Raw genomic sequence first — 21949 nt, forward strand, 5'->3', positions numbered from 1 at the left:
TACTCAAGTCCTGGATATAAAATTCTAAATGAAAATCTATAACCTCTGATTACAAAAGGATTTTATAAGACATAAAAAATACACATCCTTTTAAAAATGAAAAAGATTAAAAAATGATAAAGCACAGACAGAGAAGGCAAATGCATCATATTTAATTAACAAAGAATTAGTATCCAGAATATAGAAAGCATTTCCACAGGGGCACCTAGCTGCCTCAGTCAGTAGAGCATGTGGCTCTTGATCTTGGGGTTGTTGGTTCAAGCCCCACAATGGGTATAGAGATTACTTAAAATTAAAATCTTTGAGAAAGAAAGAAAGAAAGAAAGAAAGAAAGAAAGAAAGAAAGAAAGAAAGGAGGGAGGGAGGATGGGCTAAATGGGTAAGGGGCATTAAGGAATCTACTCCTGAAATCATTGTTTCACTATATGTTAACTAATTTGGATGTAAATTTTAAAAAAGAAAAAAAAATTAAAAAGAAAGAAAGAAAGAAAGAAAGAAAGAAAGAAAGAAATCCTGCAAATCAATAAGTATAAGACAAGCAACCCAAAGGGAAAATGGGCAATAGGCACTTCCCAGAAGAAAAAACCAAATAGCCACTAACCATAAGAGAAGATGCTTGAGCCATAATAGTGGTCAGCAAAATGCAAATTTAAGCTACAATGAGATATTACTTCCCATCAGCTAAATGCTAGTATCTGTTACCAATTGTCACAGAAATATAAAATCACCAACATTACTAGAAGAATCATAAATTAGTACAGCCACTTTGAAGAACAATTTGACAATATTTGGTAAAGATAAAAAATATACATTACTCTATGACATGAAAATTTCATTTCTAATTAAATATCCTTTAAAAACTCTCAGACAGGTATACAAACTATACAGCCTGGAAAAGGAATGAACCAGAACTACATGAATCTCACAAACAAAACACAAAACAACACAACAAATATTTTTGCTGAAGCAAAAAGCAAGTTGCTAAAGCATACATACCATATGATTAATTCACATTAAGATCCTAACTGTTAAAAATAATGCCATATATTGTATAGCAATGTGTGTATGTGTGTGTGTATGTAGTGAAAATATTAAAATATAGATAGTAATAATAATTCAGAAAAGTAGTTTCCATTACAGGATGAACAGAATGTGACTAGCTAAAGATGTACAGGGGAAATGACTGAATTTGTAACGTTTTACTTTATAAGCAGAGAAATAGGTATACAGATATCAAAATAAATGTGCCTCAAACCACATTCTCTGACCACAGTACAACAAAATTAGAAAACTATAATAAGCCAAAGGGAAACCCTACACATTTTCAAAGTAAAAAATTAGTTTTTTCTCTTCCACACCCAGCCTTTACCAGTTCACAAGCACTGTATAAAGAAAATACAGGTGTAGGGGAGGAGGAAAGGGAGAAGCAAAGCATGCTGTATAGAAACCAACTCACAGCATTCAAAATGCTTTTAGAGCTTCCATGGTGTATATATAGATAAATATTAGAACAAGAAAGCCTGGAGGCATCCCAAAGTTATCCTCCAAAAGAACAGGTCAGATTTTATTTAGCATGGTTCAAAGATGGAGAAGAGGGGGTTGGGAGTGGGTGGCAGTTCGAATGAGTTCTTTAAAGTTCCATGAAAGGACAGTGCTCACCACTTGCCAGCACCCCCCCCCCCCACCGCAACTACCACTGCCTGAGCTGCCTAGCTCAGCACTCCACTCACCTCCTTAGAAGTTCACTTGCAGCTGCTGAGAGACAAAGTGGGGATCCAAATCCAACTCTTTTTCTTTCTTGTTTTCAAATACCCAGTCCTCCTGATCGGTTAATATTCTGTCAGTTTGGTTTCACGCTACTGTTTTAAGCAGTTCACCTTCTCTAGCCAGACAAAACTGGCATCTGGGTATGTTTTCTAAAATTTGTAAGAAATCCCCCTTTTCTTTTTCTCCCCTTACTGGCAAATTCTAGTTTAATTCTTCTTTTCCACACCTACACAAAATCTCCACAGTGCTTCAAACTGCCCCCAATCTTCACAACCAAAGCAACTAAGACCGGTTCCAGTTTCATTTCTCACATGGAGGTCATGGGACCGTTGCCATTTAGAAAAACTAAACAAAGCTGATGTCACCAGAGTTAAAATCTACAACACTGACTAATAGAAGGGGTGGTATCAGGTTCTAGAAACAAAAAACACTCCAGGTATTTTCAGTAGAAATACATGGAATACAGGTGCTTCCAAAACTGTTGTAAGGGCTGGAGGAAATGGCTCTCGCCTGGGCTTCTGAAAAAACCTCCTCTATACCCAGAAAGATCTTGGTTCAGCCAGGGCAGTGGGGAGTCAGGAGGCTGTCACTGGGAGTGCTGGGCTCACCTGCATTGGAGTGACCCAGAAATCAGAAAGCATCCGACCACACCACCTGCTTCCAACACCTCTAAATCTGGTGAGTGGACATGGTAACTGCTGCTGCCCAAATCTCTACCTCACCACCACCATGCTTGCCAACAGAGAAACTAACAAGAGCAGCCAGCTGTTAGGCTTTACGTCGATTCTGTTTACAAATCTTGCCTGACTGCACCTAGCTGGCAGAACTTAGTTTACATCCCAGTTGTAAAGGAGTCTAGGAAATGCAGCTTGTAATGTTCCATCCTCTAGGCAGAGATGGGAATGGGTCCTGAGCACCAACTGACCTTAGCCACCACAGAAGGATAATCTATGAGGACATTTTTATCTTCTTTGTGGTTAAATCCTGGGCAAGGACCCCAGTGCCTGACTCATAGTAGGCACTCAATTAGTATTTGCTGAATGAATCAGTGAATAACTGGAGTCTTCACAAGTTGCTACCAGGTAATGGCCTCACTTCCTTTTCTCCCTGGACTGATCCTAGAGCACATGCTAACTCTCTCTGACCAACACCTGCAATTATCTTGCCCTTTTGCCTCCTGACCACCAGCTCTTCGGTATATGACTCGTCCTGATTTGCCAGAACTTTCCAGTTTTAGCACTAAAAGTCCTATCTGTATCATCAGGAAACTCCTCAGTCCTGGGAAAACCAGGATAGTTGGCCACCCCAGCATCCCATCTTTGGATGGTAAGCCTCCTCCACTCATACATTTAGAGTAGCAAGTCATGCCAAAGAGAGAGGGAAAGATCACACCAAACCCTTGTGGCTTTCAACCTGATCTGGTCCTTACTGTCACTCAGCAACTACTTTTACAGGACCTTGGTCAGCTCCATCTCCACAGCTGCCTAACAGCTCTAACTTTCACCACCTACTAGTGCCATCCCTCATCAGTTGACCTTGCCATTTATCAGGCATAAGTTTCCACAACCTTCCACCTTCCCATTGTGGGGCCATCACCTGCTGCCCTTCACCTTTCCAGGGCCATCCACCCCATACCCCCCATGCCCTCTGTCTCTGTGAGCCCCTACAAACACTCTTTCATCAACCTCTCTCTACCTCCAGCTTATAAACATGTTCAAGTCTCTCCAATATTAAAAAAAGAAATAAAACAAAAAAGACCGTAAGCCTGAGATCCCAAGGCCAACCACCCTTTCACTTTATTTCCCTTCACATAAATGGAACCTTATGAAGGAAGAGTCTGCACTCAGTGCTTCAACTCCCACAACTTCAATTCACTCCTTAGTATGCCCCTTATCTGCATCCTCCCTCCCACCATATCCCTTAACATAATGACACTCTGTGCCAAGCCATACTGGAACCTGAGGCAAAAGAAAAATCAGTAATACTGACGCTGTCTCTATTTTAAATTCTGATATTTTGTTCATTGTGACTTTTTTGCATTAATGTCAATTTTTTTCAAAATATTACACTTAAAGATTTTTTTTTTATTTTTTTAACATTTATTTATTTTTGAGACAGAGAGAGACAGAGCATGAACGGGGGAGGGTCAGAGAGAGAGGAAGACACAGAATCTGAAAGAGGCTCCAGGCTCTGAGCTATCAGCACAGAGCCCGGTGCGGGGCTTGAACTCACGGACCGTGAGATCATGACCTGAGCTGAAGTTGGACGCTTAACGGACTGAGCCACCCAGGTGCCTCAAGATTATTTATCTTGATTGCTGAGTTTGTGAGCACCCTCTTAAACGTTGTGCCTGAAGTAAGTGTCTTACTTGGCTCACCCTAGTATTCCAGTCCTGCTGACAGTGGTCTACTTCCCATTAAGTAGGGAACTTGGTGACGTCCTAGTAGCTACATCCAAAGTCACTTGGAAGCCCTCTTTTACCTGGGCACACTACTCCATCTGATGCTGCCGATTAATCCCTCCTGGAAAGTCTTCTTTGGCTCACCTCAGACCACTATAGCTTATGCAATACCTCCCTAACCTTCTCTGACTCCTCAGTACCCTCTTTCAGCAACTTCTCCTAGCAACTATCTTCTAGCAACTATCTCTCACCCAGACTTTTTCCCTGGTCTTTCTGTTCTCCCTGCCTATGGTCTCAACCCCTCCAAACTGATCTCCTTTCAGAATGAACTTTATAACATTCGTGCTTGAACTAAGTCATTTTCCTGTTTTAAACCTTCCAATGATTCCTCATCTCCCATTGCAGGTTCCAATTTTCTTTGCATTCAAGGCTCCTTGTAGTCCAGCATCTGCCTTCATCTCTTATTAACACAGACTTTGCACATTTGGCTTCAACCTAACTTCAACACAGAGTTCTTTCCCATGCCTCTATGCCTTTGCTTGGACTACCCTCTTCTACTTACATGTCTAGCAAAAACAAAACAAAACAAAACCCTTCTCAGTTTACAGGGCCAGCTGAAGCATCTCCTACTGTGTAAAGCTTTCCTGGGAAAAGCACACACAGACTTAGCCAGTAACTTTTTTGTATTATCACAGTACTATGAACATACCTCCTTGGTATCCAGCATTAGTCCCAATAGGCAAGAGTAAAGTGTGGTTAACTTAAGTCAGGCTTCTCAATCTTTCTCACAGGATGTCAATTTTGCCTCCAAACTATCTGGTATCTAAAGCACATAACATTCTCTGTAATCAGCAGCACAGCCACCAGCATAACTGGTTCCCATTATACCTCGACCTGTCCAAAGACATACTGAATATTCCATTCTTTGTAGTGCTTCTGTATCTGAAGCAAGGTCATAGCATGGCATGAAAACAAACAAACAAACATGGTCACAGTATGAAAGCAAATGTAATTTCCCTGAAACACCACAAAACTGAACAGTGATGGAGAAAAGCCAGCTTTGCCAGCTGCAGAAAGCAGCATGCAAAGCTGGAACTTTCATGTGTCTGGAAATCCCCACTGAGATATGAACATAAAGTCCCCGAGAGAGTCACCCAGAAGATTCTGAAAGGATCAAGGAGAAGGGGTTACATGATCCTGGGCAAAAGAGAAGTAGCCATCTCATGGGAGTTCTAGAACCTAACAGAACCCACCATCCTCCCGTTTGTGTACAGAATCTGTAGAGGTGGGAAGTTTGTGTAACAATTCAAGCAGCTAATATAATGAACCCTCTTTCCTCCTCCACCTGAGGCATTTTAAACCTCAGAGAGCACATGAAATGCCATTTTGCACAACCTCCCCCCCCACACACACACACACAGATATTTAAAATGAGGTCTATAAATAACAGATCATTATGTGGTTCCTGATTTCTGGAATGCTACAGATACATACTCAAACATAGTCTAGATGACAATATACTGAAGCTGAGCCATAAACACTCCAAGTTGAGATGTTACTGACCACTATTATGCATCAGCAGCTAAAATTATATATTAAAACATGATTTGGCTTCACAAGCCATGCGCTTCAATTATAGCAAATTTCCCACAAACAATAGATAATCTCAATTATAAAAAGACATAAAATTAGAAGATTTTTTTAAAACATTTTTTCTTAGTTAGAAAGGGAGAGAGCCAAACCATAAGAGACTCTTAAAAACTGAGAATAAACTGAGGGTTGATGGGGGGTGGGAGGGAGGGGAGGGTGGGTCATGGGCATTGAGGAGGGCACCTATTGGTGTGAGCACTGGGTGTTGTATGGAAACCAATCTGACATTAAATTTCATGTTAAAAAATTTTGTTTTCTTTTTTTAAGTAGGCTCCACGCCCAACATGGGGCTTGAACCCACAATCCTAAGATCAAAAGTTGCATATTCGACAGACTGAGCCAGCCAGGTGCTCCCCTAGAAGATATTTTTATGAATTTCTTTAATGAAGTTCAGGCCCATGACTCTCAGGGAAGCTCCCACAAACGCCAACATAACATTACCACCAATCACCTCCCTGTTTTATAACAGTTGCATAGAAGCTGCAGAAAATGAGGGAATGAAAGAACCACAGAACAAGAAAGGATCTAGATAGAAGGAGATTATAAATCATCTAATCAGATACAAAAACATAAACAGAATCACCAGGGGCAATAAAAGTAAATCCTTTTATTTAAAAATTTTTTTTTTCAACGTTTATTTATTTTTGGGACAGAGAGAGACAGAGCTTGAACGGGGGAGGGGCAGAGAGAGAGGGAGACACAGAATCGGAAACAGGCTCCAGGCTCTGAGCCATCAGCCCAGAGCCCGACACGGGGCTCGAACTCCCGGACCGCGAGATCGTGACCTGGCTGAAGTCGGACGCTTAACCGACTGCGCCACCCAGGCGCCCCAAAAGTAAATCCTTTTAATGCAATGGCCCACTCCATCTTAACCAAAGTTAAATTTCCACAAGGGCAAACTTCTCCTACATAGCCCAAGCACCTAAGAGTATCTCCCCAAGAATACCTAAGAGTTCTGCCCAACCTGTAATTAAACTCACTGCAAATAGATATCTCCATGTTCTCTGGCCAGTGCTTTTCTGTCCCAACCTCTTTGCTCAAGCATTTGCCTCCATTTGGAAAGCTCTTCCCCTCTTCCCAGTCTCTACCTATTGAAATTCTACCCCACCTTTCAAGACTTCACTTCCATAAGCTTATCTTGATCCCCAAATCAAGTCATCTCCTGCTGCTTAGTAGCACTGTTTTATTTATTTATTTATTTATTTATTTATTTATTTATTTATTTATTTATTTATTTATTTATTTATTTATTTTTGAGAGAGAGAGCACAAGCAGGAGAGGAACAGGGAGGAAAGGAGACACAGAATCCAAAGCAGACTCCAGGCTCTGAGCGGGCAGCACAGAGCCTGACGCAGGGCCAGAACTCACTAACTGTGAGATCATGACCTGAACCGAAGTCAGGCGCTTAACCGACTGAGCCACCCAGGCGCCCCATCGTAGCACTGTTTTTACTTTCGTCTGGCATTTATCTTATTCTAGTTGGGTACCTGTCATATGTGGTGAGGTCCTTGAGGATTGGTAGGTTCTCATTCACCTTCATTAGGCTGTGGTGAGCCCTGGCCAGGCCTGCCAAAAACAGACTGTCATCATTACACAGCTCCAGCAGGCCTGAACATGTGTAATGCTTACTCATCCTTTCACAATGTACAATGAAGCAAGATGGGAGCAGATATCATACTTGAAACCTGACTGTTAGATCCAGGAAACAGATTGTGAAAGGTAGCTTTTGCAAATATAAGGGGTAACAATGCTATTGGTTAAGTAACAGTGGCTTAAATGTTATTTGTAAAAGGCTGGGTGAGCCCCTATGCAGGGCTTCCTAGGACCTGGCAGGACCTCACCTTGAACAGGCAGAATACAACATCTCTAGCCAAGATGTGTTAACAAAAGGTACATCTCCCTGTACCTTTAGCTAAAATTTTACCTTTTGCATTTATCACAATTTCTAAAACCCTAAGATTTATGTGTCAGGATTTTCATTTTTGCCAAGTCTCTAGGCAGGTCCTCTGTGTGTGGTATAATTCTCAAAGGATGGACTCAAAGATGCCTAAATTTAAAGAATTCTTTTCTCAAATAGGACATCAACAAAATTACTAATACTTTGGGGCACCTGGGTGCCTCAGTCAGCTAAGTGTCCAACTCTTGGTCTCATGGCTTCATGGGTTGGAGCCCCACATTGGGCTCTGCACTGACAGCACGGAGCCTGCTTGGGATTCTCTCTCTCTCCTCTCTCTCTCTGCCCCTCCCCCACTTACACTGTCTCTGTCTCTCTCAAAATAAATAAACTTTTAAAAAAATTACTAATACCTTGTATGGCTCAGATACGTACAAAGAATTAAGGCTAGGTCACAGCCCTTCTTTGCACTACTTGGAACTAAGATCTGGTCTCTGAACTCAGACTTTGCTGAAGCATTAAAATTTGGAATCCTGCTTAAACTCAGTTTTGCCTGTTGGTTTTTGTTGCTGTTGCCGTTGTTGAAGAAATTGAAGCCTCAGAGTAAATTGATGAATGTAGTAAATGCCTCACACTATCATATGGCTGTTTGGTGTCTTCTTTATCACCATACAACTGCTATCAGGAAGATACACATTCCCTCTTCTCAAGGTTTTCATCAAAGGACTCAAAAGGGGGTCAAGAAACAACCCAGGTATCAGTTATGCTACAGTAAAATAAAATATTTAGCAAATATTCTCTGAGGCCCATCTATACAGGACTAGCTTGAATTAAAAATTCAACCTAGGGGTGCCTCAGTTGGTCGAGAGTCCAAATCTTTTTTTTTTTTTTTAATTTATGTATTTTTGAGAGAGAGAGAGAGAGAGAGAACACAAGCTGGGGAGGGGCAGAGAGAGAGAGACAGAGACAGAGACAGAGAATCCAAAAAAGGTTCCAGGCTCCGAGCTGTCAGCACAGACTCCGATGCAGGGCTCGAACTCACACACCATGAGATCCTGACCTGAGCTGAAGTCAGATGCTTAACCAACTGAGCCACCTAGGCGCTCCAAGAACCCATCTTATGGTTTGGGAGCTTGAGCCCCACATTGGGATTCTCTCTCTCTCTCCCTCTCTCTGCTCCTCCCTGCTTGCACTCTCTGTCTCAAAATAAATAAATAAACTTAAACAAATTCAACCTAATAGGTATATTTTCTCAGTTTATACAACAGATTCTTAGTAGCTAAAGGGACAAGGTTAGCCCATCAGGAAACAGTCGTGTTCAAAATCACAAGTTGTGCATAATACCGGAGATACAAAGTTCTTAAACTTATTTTTATAGCATTCTTTCTTTTAATTATAAAAAGCACTACTTGGATGCTATAGGAAAATCTGGAAAATGAAGAAAAGTGAAGAAGAAAACTAAAATTCCTCATTTGCTTCAGCCCCATCTTTATCTCTGGTACCCGTTTCCAGCTTCTCAATTCCTACCTGGTTCCTCTTTCTACTTTCCGTGGCATTCCTGTTCACAACCCGGGTGAAAAAGATAGACTCAGTAAATGCAGGTGCTCAGTAAATGCTGAATGTAGGGAATAATTAACTTAATATTTATTTATTTTATTCAATTCTTGCAAGGAATTTGATTCATTCACCAGATAGTATCCACGCAAGATTTTCATGTGCTTTATTCTTTAAAACAAATATCACTGATTTAAAAAACTATACTTTTTGAAAGCTTCAAGTCCAAAACCAAAACCAAACAAACAAAATATAGTAAGCTAAAGTGAAGATCTGAAAGAAGTTTAAAAAAAAACAACAAAAACAACAACTCAAGAACTTGACAAGTAGATAAGGAAGCTTATCAGACGATAAAAGGAAATCATTACCCTGGGGAACATTTTAAACCTTGGAGCCCGGAACTACAAGAGGATTTTTCAATTATATTGAAAAACTGAAGCATATAGATATTAATGTAAATAAAATCAGTTAATTTCTCCAGCAGAAAGGTTCCATGTAGAAGACACAAACCATCTTGAATATATATATGAACGTTGTATCACATCTTTCACAAGTACTGAATCATCAAAGATGACAACCCAATATATAGAATAAGAAGAAAACAATGAGGAAGCTGTTTGTTTTGCACAAAAACTTAAATGGACAAATAAAGACAATATGGCTAAAAGCAGAGACCATCAGAGAAAAAAGCAGTTTTATCTGGAAAGAAAATATTAAAATATATACATATTTATCATTCATTCATTCATATGTACATGGAGTCAAAGAAGAAATTATTTCTCTAAGCCCAGAATTGAGGGAGAAAAAACACTGGGGGCATATGAGCAAGCAGATGAATTAAATGTAAATTGTGGATACACATATTCTCAGAAACAAGAAAGGTGGTCATTAGGGGGAAAAAAATCATTAGAAACACTGATGCCAGAGGGGAGTGAAATTACATCTGAGAAAAGTAGAGATGTTAATAGAAAAAAAAAAAAAAACAGTTCTGAAATGCAGTTGAACAGCATCATACAAGAAAACAAAAGAGCAAAAAATTATATATTTAAAAACACTTAAAAGGCTGTATTTGAATGTGTAAATGTCTGAAAAAGACACTAAACTGCAACCTTTGGTTATCTTAGGGAACAGACTCCTGAGAGCTTTCTCTATTTACTCTGCATGAATTTTAACACAGAAAATTATAATACAACTTAACTGAAAAGTTTTTAAAGAAAAGTATTAGGATACAGAGTGTTAAGTGCAATTCATGGTAAGTGTAAAGACAGCTACAGAGTGTATGAAAATGTAGAGGAAGGGAACATTCGTGGGTGGGTTATGAAGTCTTGGGAGAGGAGGTGACAAGCTGAACATAAAGGAGAAATAGTGTTTCTTACCTCACTGATGCATAGTACGGAAAACAAGAATGAGCGTTGAGTACATGTTGCCCTGTTACCTGTCATTACTTCTCCAACTGGCCCCACCATCTTCCTCCCATTCCTCCCCTGTCAGTGGCCCCCCTCCAGGCCCCTTAAGCCCAAGTTACCCGTGTGGGTAACTGCTCCGTCTCCCCCAACCACTCTGAGAGCCTCTGGGGGAAGGAACCAAGTTCAGTTCCGTCTCTATGTCCCCAGCACCCAGAACTCAGCCTGGCCCATAGGAGCTCAATAAATGTTTGTAGGATTACACTGAATCAAGGGAAAGGAGTCAGTTGAGTCCAAAAACACGACTTTAATTAACTTTTGCGGCCCTACAAAAGAAGAAATAACCAAACGGAGTCCGTTCCTCAGATTTAAAAAAGTGACATGCCTCGTGACTTATACTGCTGTAAAATGAATCCCCAGGAGGCTCCAGAACCGGCCGGAAGGGCCAAGAGGGGCTCAATCCTTTTCTGCCAGGATCCGGGACAGTTACAGCCCCGGAGCCCAGGGCGACTCCCGCAAGGGGGCGCAGGTCGAGAGAGGAGAGACGGACAGGATTCTTATTCTACTCATGCCCGGGTAGGCCGGCTCTTCCCGTTGGATCTCAGGCGGGAAGGGGACCCACCAGTGCGGGACCTGCCATTAGGGGAAACCGCGTCGGGAGTACTCCGGGAACTGGAGGAGAGCGTTGCACGCATCAACAGGTGCACTCCCCATTGGGCTTTCCGCGAGCCTCTTCCAGCTGAGCCCCTGTGCGCCTCTTCCAGGCCGCCCACAAGAGACTTAAGGCTCGAGAACCCTCAGCCCCCCACACCTAAGAAACTCCACGAGAGCACATGCGCTGCTGTCCCGAAACTCTCCGTTGTGTAAGCAAAGGGCCCACGTGGCGCTCCGGGGAATTAACGTGCTGCTGGGGGAGACCCATTGGGTGGGTGCTGCGGCTACGCCCCACCTCCCCACTAAGAGTGAAGGTCTGACTCGCGGGCGCCCCAGGGACAAAACCTACTTCGTTTCAATTTGCGGTAGGCCCCCTGCTACCCTGAAAAAACTGCCCTTTACTACACTCCCACCCACCCACGCCCATTTCCAGGGGGCAAGGTGCACTTCACACCTGCAGGCGGATTCAGTCTCCTTCTTAAAGCAGGTGCAAGCTAGTAAGTAATATAGTGTTACAGAGAAGTACCAAGGTCAGTAACAAACAGAAATCTAAAACATAAAGTCGTTAGAAAAGGCATTTTAATCAGGACCTTCATCCCAGAAGCTGTAAGTAAAACACAAGGTAACATGAAAAGGGAAAACTTCTGTATGGCAAACATTCAAAATTCCTTTCCAAATTTGAGTCTTTTCTTTTTAATTTTGGAGTTAAGCCAAGTTTTTTCCTAATGAACTTTATTGTAAGATTATTTAGGGGCACCACCAGAGGGGAAATACCAAAAATTCTGTTCCTCTTATCTGAAATATCTTAACTAAAGTAGGTCAAGCCCACCAGAGCCCAGTTTAAATTTTAGATTACCCAGGTCTGTCGGTGTCCAAATGCTTGACATATTCTCTCTATTGGCACTACAGTCTCATTGCATAAAAAATTTCAAGTGTCAACAAATGAAAATAATTCGAGGCAATTTAGCGTCCTTACTAACCTACGCCCTTACTCATTTCCTGTTCCCTTGAACCAAAAACGTACTTCAGTGGCCTTTGTTCTATTGCATTCCACTGTTAATGTTTAAAAAAAACAAGTCCTTCTGTCCCAATCCGGACACAGTCAAGAAATAACATCTTGAACTCAACGTCTCCCAGTTCTTTGGGGGGAGGCGGGGAGCGGAGAACAAGTTTAAGCTAAGGCTTAACCAAAAGCTTACCAATCATTCCAAACTTTCGCAAAGTTTCAGTGCAATTTGCCAAAATACATATTGCACTGCTGTGAAAAACAACAGTCCTGACCTACTTCACCAGGCTATGGGGAGAAAGTAAAAATTCCTGCCAGACCAGCTACTCCGGCGGAGACACATACATACTGCTGCAGGAAAAGTCTTCTTTCTCATCAACTTTTCGAAAGAAAAAAAGCCAAGTCTTTTGAACAGTTTACCCCAGGAATTGAGCAACTTTCAATTTTAAGCAACGTTTATTCGTCCTCTGGAGCTTCAGTGTTAGGCAAGGGTTACGTGGGCTGGAGGGTAGGGGCTCTCGGGACAGCACCCGGGACCCTGGCAGCCTCCCGCGGCCCTGCTGAGAAGTAGGGTGGGGGAGGGCGAGGGAGCGGGTTTGTTAGGCGGTTTGTCCCGCTGCCACCGCCCCCTGCCACCGCCCCCAGCCGCCCCCTCCCGCCCCCGGGAGGGTGCCTGCCCTTACGGGAGGTAAGGACCCCACAGGACTGAGTCACCTGCCAGAAGGCCCCCTCTTCCCGTAACCCCTGCCTGGCTTCTCCCGCCCCAGACCAGTTCCGGGAAGAGCTAGTCCGCGAGTAGCTGCGAGGGGCGGGAGGGGCGGCTGGGGAGCCCCCCCACCCCACCCCCCGCCCCCACCAGCCTCGAGTCTTGGATCTGGGGAGGGTGGGGAGCGGGGAGAGCAAGCCCTGGGCACTTACCGTCCTGCTCACCGCGGGTCTCTTCTTAGGCTGCCCTGTCAGGCTTCGCTGACACTGACGCAGAAAATCGTAGGCAAGATGGAGAAAGGAAACTGAAAGCCTAAGCCTGGAAGCGGACGTGGCGCCTTCCTGCCCAGTCACGCCTCCATTGGCCTTGCTCACCCAGGAAAAGCCGCTAAGAAAGCTTGATGGCCTGACGTTCACTGTGTTAAACCCAGAGACCCCCCTCCGCCCCCCCATTCACCAGTCCCTGAGTCCTTTTGAATTAAAACACTCCTGTGCCACAGTCAACCAGCTGTTAATACCCTCTATTACTGAGCAGGGGAGAAAAAATATCACCCCAAAATGTGTCTTTGGCATGTGGATTGTTCTGGTGATTATTTTCAAGAAACAAACTCGGAAAGAACCTTTGACCCTCCCTCTAACTGTGTAGACGAATTTGGATGTGCTCTAGGAAGGGACCTATCAACATAGTTAACTATAGTATAATATGAACTAGGTGTTTTAGACAGGGAAGAATTTAGCAAAGTCTGTTAAAATTCCTCTCTCTCTCCCATTGTTTCCGTCTGGCCCAGCAAACATTTGTTTACCGAACATTTACTCTCTTTCATCTTCCTGTGAATTGTCTTCCTTCCCTTTGAGGTCCCAGGCCCCTGACCCCTCCCTTCTCCTTATCTCTGAATGACACAGAAGCCTCACTTGCCTGACTGCCTGATAGGTAGGTAATTAAATTTTGTAGTCTGTTAATCTGTCATATGCCAATTTAATTCTTAGACCAGACAAAAGAACGTTGAAAGGTAAAGTAAAATTGTCTTCTTCCTCAATATCTGGATATGCTATGAACCCAGGGTGTTTGTTTAAGGTAGTTCTAGTTGTCATTAAGAGCAAGCAAACACTGCTAGTGTTTGGATACCAATGCATGGGAATGAATAATAATCGCAAGTGCAAAAGCACTTTATATTTTAATGTTTATTCCTAAAAACCACTTTCTTCTGTGTCTTTTTTTTTTCTTAACTTTTCTTGAAATCAATTTAAGCTTATAGGAAAGTTGCAAGAATAACACCAAGAGATTACTGTCCTGACAGCATGAGGAGCTCAGATGACCCACTCCCCAGTGATACTGATGAAAATTATTTTAAAACAAGCGAACAACAAATAATCACTTAAACCCTTGGAAATAGTCCTGAGAGAAAAACAGCAAATGAAAAAAATATCTATTCAAGAAAATCCATGAAAATGTGATAAGAAAGGCAAGTGAGAATCTGTAGTATTTCAACCAGGACCGCTTCACCCTCTCTACTCAGCAGAGACCCCACTCTGCTGCAATCAAGAACACAGGTTCTCCTCTCCCCATAATTCCAGGGGGTGGAGCAGAATGTCAGCAATTCTCACCAGGCCCTAGTACCTGACGCTAAAGCTAAATCCTGGGTAGGTGTGGTTGAGAGATGGAGGATCTTTTCTCCCATCCAGTCCACTCATGGAATAGAGGATCTACCTTGGGCTGGAGTGCTGCGAATACTAGGGACCTAATCCCCCTCACCTCACAAGTGATAGTTGGGACCAGAGAGATAAGCCAGAGGACCTCGGGCTACTACCCCCTCCTCTACCTAGAGTTCAGCCCCTAAGAGCAGAGATGTGACTCAGTTTGCCACTGTTCTTCCTCTTCCCCAAAGCCCTGGCTCTCTAATTTGGGGGGGGGGGGGGGGGGGGGAAGTCCATGAAATACATAGCTTAAATCTCTTCCCAAAGGAAGTGATTTCATGTGCCAAAAACATAGAGAAATGTAAGCCAAGCAGTGCTCTCAAAAACCTGGGGATTTTGGTGTTAGGCAATTGTGAGGAGATTCAAGATATGGGCTAAATTGTAAGTTGGCTAGTTTGCCAGAGAGAACCAAAGATAAAGACAGTTGAGGGAAGCCCTCCTTGGGTGAGAACAGATAATAACACTGACCTCATAAAATATTGCTTCAAAGGACCCAGAAGTTGATTGGATCCATTTATAGAGAAATTTATGTCTCAGGACAGCATTGACAATAATAGAGCGATCAGGCAGTAAACTGTTGAAGTTTAACAGCTGGGTGTGGTCAGGAAATAAGACAAAGAGAGCTGTAGCCAAATTACCATAATACTAGGATAAAAACATCAGAAATTTAAGTGGGGGGGGGGGAGTAAACTTTACTAAAATAATCCAGCCAGTCACTAAACAAATAAACAAGCAAATAATAATAAAGTGAGGAGGACGAGGGAGGAAAAATAAGCACCCAGAGTTGGTACTTGTAATAAATGCCCAGTTTCCAAAGAAAAAACAAGGAAGCATGCAAGGAAACAGGAAGGTATGACTCATACACTGGAAAAATAGGCAATAAAAACTGCCTGTGAGAGCAACTTGATGTCAGATTTATCAGAAAAAAATTCAAAGTAGCCATTATAAATATTTTCCCAGAGCTAAAGAAAAGCAGGATTAAAGAAGAAAGGTACTGATGAAGTTTGGGGGTGATTCATGGAGTGGTCCAGAGCCAATGGCCAAGAAAGAATTCTTGAAGACATCTTTGGTGCAAAAACGTGATTTTATTAAAGCATGGGAACAGGACCCGTGGGCAGAAGAGCGTCACAGGGGTCATGATGGATAACTCATTATATACCCTCAGGTTGGGAGGGGGTCAGGGATAGAGTAAGTCTCTAAGGTATTTTGGGAGCAAGGTTTCCAGGACCTTGAGGGGCTAGATGTTGCTAGGCAACCATTTATTATCATTTAATAAAACCTCAGTCATAAGACCCTTCAGATATATATCAGGGGGCCATAAGCCACGTATCACACATCATCAAGCCACATATTACATATTATGTCACACATATCCCACCTGGGGTGGGGAGGGGTGGGTGGGAAAGAAGTGTGCTGTTAGCCTGTATTTTGCCCTCAGCTTGGCCCACACTCCTTCATCAGTATGAATGTCATATCAAAGAGAGAATACCAATAAAGAGATATTCAGTCCCTAGAGCAGGGACATAACTCAGAAATTATAGAAATGAACCAAATAGAAACTCTGGAGTGGAAATAACTTTATTATGGGCTCAACAGTAGATTTGAACTGGCAGAAGAAAGAATAAGCTAACTAGGAAATGGAGATTATACAAGCCAAAGAACAGAGAGAAATGAAGAGAGCCTCAGAGAAATGTGCAACACCATGGAGCACACCAAACACGTGCATAATGGGAATACCAGAAGAAGAGAATGAAAAGAAGCAGAAAAAATATACAAAGAAATCAGAGCTAAAAACTTCCCAAATGTATTCAAAAACTGTAACCTACACATCCAGGAAGCTCCAAAAATTCCAAATAGGATAAATGCAAAGAGCTCTACAAACAGATACATTACAGTAACAATGCTGAAAGTCAAAGACAAGGAATAAACCCTGAAAGCAACAAAGGAATAACAACTCTTGCTTACAAGTATATACCAGTAAGGTTAATAGTTGACTTCTCACCAAAAACTAAATAAAGGCTAAAGGCAATGAGAAAACATATTCAAAGTGCTGAAAGAAAAAAAACTTTCAACTAAGAATCCTATATCCAGCAAAACAACCTTATGAAAATAAGATTGGGGAAATAAGGTGAAATACTCAAACAAAAACAAAAAAATTATGCTAGCACACCTGCCTTACAAGAATTACTAAAGGAAGTTCTTTAGGCTAAAAGCAAATAACTCCAGACAGTAATTCAAATACTCACACACAAAAAACACCAAAAAAAGTAGTTACAAAATTATAAAAGGCAGTATAAATAAAAACAGTATGGAGGTTCCTCAGAAATTAAAAATAGAAATACCATACCAATTACTAAAAATAGTAATTCCACTACTGGGTATTAAAGAAAATGAAAACACTAATTCAAGAAAATATATGCACCCCTATATTTACTGCAGCATTATTTGCAATAGTCAACTTAAGTGTCCACCAATATATGAATGGAAAAAGATGTTTATACATATATGCATACATATATATATACACACAATAGAATATTAGTCATAAAAAAAAGAATGAAATCTTAACATTTGTGACAACATAGATGGACCTAGAGGGTATTATGCTGAAATAAGTCAGACAAAGACAAATGATTTGATTTCACTTATTAAAATTTTTTTCTTTTCAACGTTTATTTATTTTTGGGACAGAGAGAGACAGAGCATGAACGGGGGAGGGGCAGAGAATGAGGGAGACACAGAATCGGAAACAGGCTCCAGGCTCTGAGCCATCAGCCCAGAGCCCGACGATTTGATTTCACTTATATGTGGAATCTAAAACACTAACACACATAACAAATGAGCAAACAAAAAAATAGAAACAGACTCATAAATACAGAAAACAAACTGGTGGCTGCCAGAGGACGGGAGTGGGTGGGTTGATAGGAAAAATAAGGGAAGAGGATTAAGGAGTACAAACTTCCAGTTATAAAAGAAATAAGTCCAGACTAAGTACAGCATAAGGAAAATTATTGCAATAACTTTGTATGGTGACAAAAGGTAAATATACTTATGGTGAGCATTTCATAATGTAATTGTCAAATCATTATGTTGTACACCTGAAACAAATATTATATGTCAACTATAATTCAATTAAAAACAAAAAAATGAAAATATAGAAAATAGTATAAATTAATATTTCTTCTCTTCCTCTTAATTGGTTTAAAAAGCAATTGTGTAAAGAAATGTAATGGATCATCGTGCCTATAACAGAGAAATTAATATATGTGAAATATATTTGCCAATAATAGCACAAAGGAGGTGGGTAGGAGCAAAGCTATACTGGGATAAGGAAATGACTACAGATGGTAAAGTAATAATTGTACCAATGTATTTTTGAATGTATAACATTAATTGATGTGATATATAACAAAATACCACAAAGGGAGGAAAGAGGGAATAGAGCTATGTAGGAGCAATATTTCTATATTTCATTGGAACTAGCTAGTATAAATCCCAGCTGCCTCTGGTAAATTAAGACGTAAATGGTAAACCATAGAGAAATCACTAAAAAATAACTTTAAAAATATGTTGAAAAATCATTAAAGAAATTAAGATACTACATTAAAAAATATATGCTTAATGCAAAAGGAAGCAGTAAAGGAGATATAAAGGGACAGAAAAGGCATGAGACATATAGAAAACAAAAAGTAAAAGTAAAATGGCACATGCAAATCCAACTATGTAAATAATAATATTAAATGGAAAAGGGGGCACCTAGGTGGTTCAATCGGTTAAGCATCCGACTCTTGATTTTGATGCAGGTTTATGAGTTCGAGCCCTGCATCGGGCTCTGTGCTGACAGCTCAGAGCCTGGAGCCTGTTTTCAGATTCTGTGTCTCCCTCTCTCTGACCCTCTCCTGTTCATGCTCTGTCTCTCACTGTCTCAAAAATAAATAAAACGTTAAAAAAATTTTTTTAAATAAAAAAAATTTTTTTTTTAAATACGCCATGGGGCGCCTGGGTGGCGCAGTCGGTTAAGCGTCCGACTTCAGCCAGGTCACGATCTCGCGGTCCGGGAGTTCGAGCCCCGCGTCAGGCTCTGGGCTGATGGCTCAGAGCCTGGAGCCTGTTTCTGATTCTGTGTCTCCCTCTCTCTCTGCCCCTCCCCCGTTCATGCTCTGTCTCTCTCTGTCCCAAAAATAAATAAACGTTGAAAAAAAAATTAAAAAAAAATACGCCAAAGATTTGAATAGACACTTTACAAAACAATTGCCAATAAGTACATGAAATGATACTTGATACCAATAATTATTAGGGAAATGCAAATTAAAAGCCTACTGGAATGGCAAAATCAAAAGAACTGACAATACAAAGTATCAGCGAGAATATGGAACAACTTCAACTTTAATACAATGCTAGCAGAAATGTAAAATGGTACCACTTGGAAAACAGTTTGGCTACTTATTATAAAGTATACTTATCATATGACCCCACAAAAGTACTCTTAAGTACTTATTCAAGATAAATAAAAGCATGTATCTGTACAAAGACTTGTATATGAACATTCACAGCAGCTTTACTTATAATAACCCCAAATTGGGAACAACTTAAAATTCCATCAATAGACAAATGGATAAACCATTGCAGTATATCCATGCAATGGAAATACTACTTAGCAGTAAAAAGAAATAAGCCAAAGATTCATGCAACGACATGGATAATTATGCCTGATATGCAAGCTAAATTATTTAGGGGAAATGTACTGATGTCTTTAAAATACATCAAAAAATAAGATGGATTGAAGAATGAACAAAAGGATGTGTTAAAACAAGTATAGTAGAATCTAAAACATTTGACCTTTGAACTGTGCAGGTTCACATATGCAGATTTTTTTAGCATACTACTATAAATGTATTTTCTTTTCCCTACGATTTTCTTCATAACATTTTCTTTAGCTTACTTTATTGAAAGAAATCAACGGTTTATGTTATTGGTAAGGCTTCTGGTCAACAGTAGTTAAGTTTTTGATGAGTCAAAAACTTAACTACTAATAGTATGCATGGGTGCATACTAATGACTGCATGGGTGATTGGTACCTCTAATCCCCCACATTGATCAAGAGTCAATTGTAGTATAATCTAGTAGTAGGTATATGGGTGTTTACTGTAAAATTCTTTCAGTTTTGCTTTATGATTGAACATTTTTTTAACCGAAAGGTTTGGGAAGAAAATATTGTGCTGAGTGAAAGAATCCAGACACACAAAATGTACAAGTATGATTTCTTTTACAGTACATAAAGTACTATATAGTTTATTTATATGACATTCTAGAACAGAAAAAAACAAATCTCTAGTGACAGAAAGTAAATCAGTGTTTGCCTGAAAGTGTTGATTATAAAGGGGGATAAGAAAAATCCTGGGGTGATGGAAATATTCTGTACACTGATTGGATGGTAGTTACATGGGAGTATATATTTGTCAAAAGTCATTAAACTGTACACCTTAAATAAATGTATTTATTTATGTAAACTACACGTTGATAAAGTTGATTTTAAAACAAACAGGCAGGGGCACCTGGGTGGCTCAGTCATTTAAGTAACTGACTCTTGATTTCAGCTTAGGTCATGATATCATGGTTCCTGAGATTGAGCCCCTTGTTGGGCTCTGCACGGATAGTGCTGAGCCTGCTTGGGATTCTCTCGTTCCCTCTCTCTCTCTCTCTGCCCCTTCCGTGTGTGTGTGTATGTGCGTGCGCACTTGTACACTCTCTCTCAAAAGTAAATAAACTTTTGGGGCACTTCGGTGGCTCATTCGGTTAAGCTTCCAACTTCGACTCAGATCATGATTTCACAGTTCCTTGGTTCAAGCCCTGTGTTGGGCTCTGTGCTGACAGCTCAGAGCCTGGGGCCTACTTCAGATTCTGTGTCTCCCTCTCTTTCTGCCCTTCCCCCACTCCTGCTTTTACTCTCTCTGTCTCTCAAAAATAAATAAAACACTTTAATAAAAATAAATAATAAAATTTTAAAAATAAATAAGTAAAACAAATAGGCAAACAAAAGTGGATGGGAAGCTCTGAGCTTCTAAATGGGTCTAATCCATTCTGATCATCTCACTGGATAATCTGGTTGAGCTATTTCCTTGGGGAACTTCCATTGTCAGTATTTTCATATTTTTCCTTTAGATTGTTCAGATTTAGCAAGAGGAATTTTTTAACCTCTCATCTGCAAAGGAAAGGCCTGGTTGCCAGAGCTTCCAAAGTGGAGTGGGAAAAGATTGTTGAAGTTTCCTAATCCAACAGGCATACCTCATCTTAGTTGGACATATTTGACCTGTCCCCTTCCCCACTTATTGAAACCCTTTCTTCCTTTGCTTAAAGGAGCCCACTCTCTCCAGATGAACCTCCCACATTTCTGGTCATTCCATCTCAGTCTCTTTATAGGTAGAGTTCCTTTCCTTTGTTTTCCCCTTAAATATTGACTCTGTCCTTGACCCCCTTCTTTTTGTCAACCAGGATTCAATTATCTTTTGTTTCAGTGATCACACATCCCTCTACTGTATTTCTTTAGTTTCCTTGTCCATCTGATTTCTCTTATGGTCTGTTAGAGTTCTATCTGTCATCTGCCTTCATGAAGCACTAAAGGAATGTGTTGAGTACAGAGTATGACAGAGAGAGTCAAGGTCAGAGGAGAGAAAAATAATCAGAGCCTAATGCCACCAACTGGTTCAGTGATGTCCCAGGCCTGGAGGGAGACGCTGACACAGATGTGGCATTTCCGAGTCATACTGCTGCTGTTCCTTACTTGAGATGACCTATTTCCATGCTGTTGCCCCACAGCAAGGAGCCCTTTTGCAACACAAAGCAAATGTTCAGACACTCTGGTTTTCCTTTCTTTTTGACTGAACATTAAAAATAAAATGTTAGGAAAGAAATCATTGTGCTAATGACAAGAAGTCAGACATCGAAGAGTACATACTGCTTTAGTATGTAACACTGAATTTAGAAATAGGGCTGTTTCCCCATGGCTCAGGGCAGACTCCAGTGGAGAAGCTATCACGCACATATCCCCTCCTAGAGCCTGCAAAGATATTTTGACAAGGGGAGCTACCATTTGAAAATAGGCATGCAGTACATGGTAGCTACTATTTTATCATGGGAATATTAATATGCTGTTTATACAGATCAATTCATGTTATTCTCTGCAGAACTATTATCCTCATTTTATTACTGAAAAAAACTGA

The 21949-nt window shown here is 40.9% G+C and overlaps 1 protein-coding gene across 11 annotated transcripts in view; it reads right to left on the bottom strand.

The window, feature by feature from the left end:
• The window catches only part of CFLAR (CASP8 and FADD like apoptosis regulator), a 73421-nt gene that overhangs the window by 34320 nt on the left and 17152 nt on the right, over positions 1-21949 (bottom strand). For 2 of the 11 annotated variants that reach the window (XM_047869855.1, XM_047869849.1), the window contains exon 1: positions 13248-13410. The exons of 1 other annotated variant lie outside the window; for it this stretch is intronic. Coding sequence is in view for 1 of the 10 variants with exons in the window: in XM_047869856.1 (XP_047725812.1) it covers positions 7306-7358 (53 nt within the window). In the remaining 9 variants the exon portion in view is untranslated. Of the gene's footprint in view, positions 1-1730; positions 2520-7305; positions 7385-9239; positions 9262-10642; positions 10666-13247; positions 13418-21949 lie in introns of those variants that run through there. 8 more of the 11 variants (XM_047869856.1, XM_047869850.1, XM_047869851.1 and 5 more) reach the window with 8 other exon arrangements.

Source organism: Prionailurus viverrinus, chromosome C1 (assembly GCF_022837055.1).
Source record: "Prionailurus viverrinus isolate Anna chromosome C1, UM_Priviv_1.0, whole genome shotgun sequence".
Classification (NCBI taxonomy): domain Eukaryota; kingdom Metazoa; phylum Chordata; class Mammalia; order Carnivora; family Felidae; genus Prionailurus; species Prionailurus viverrinus.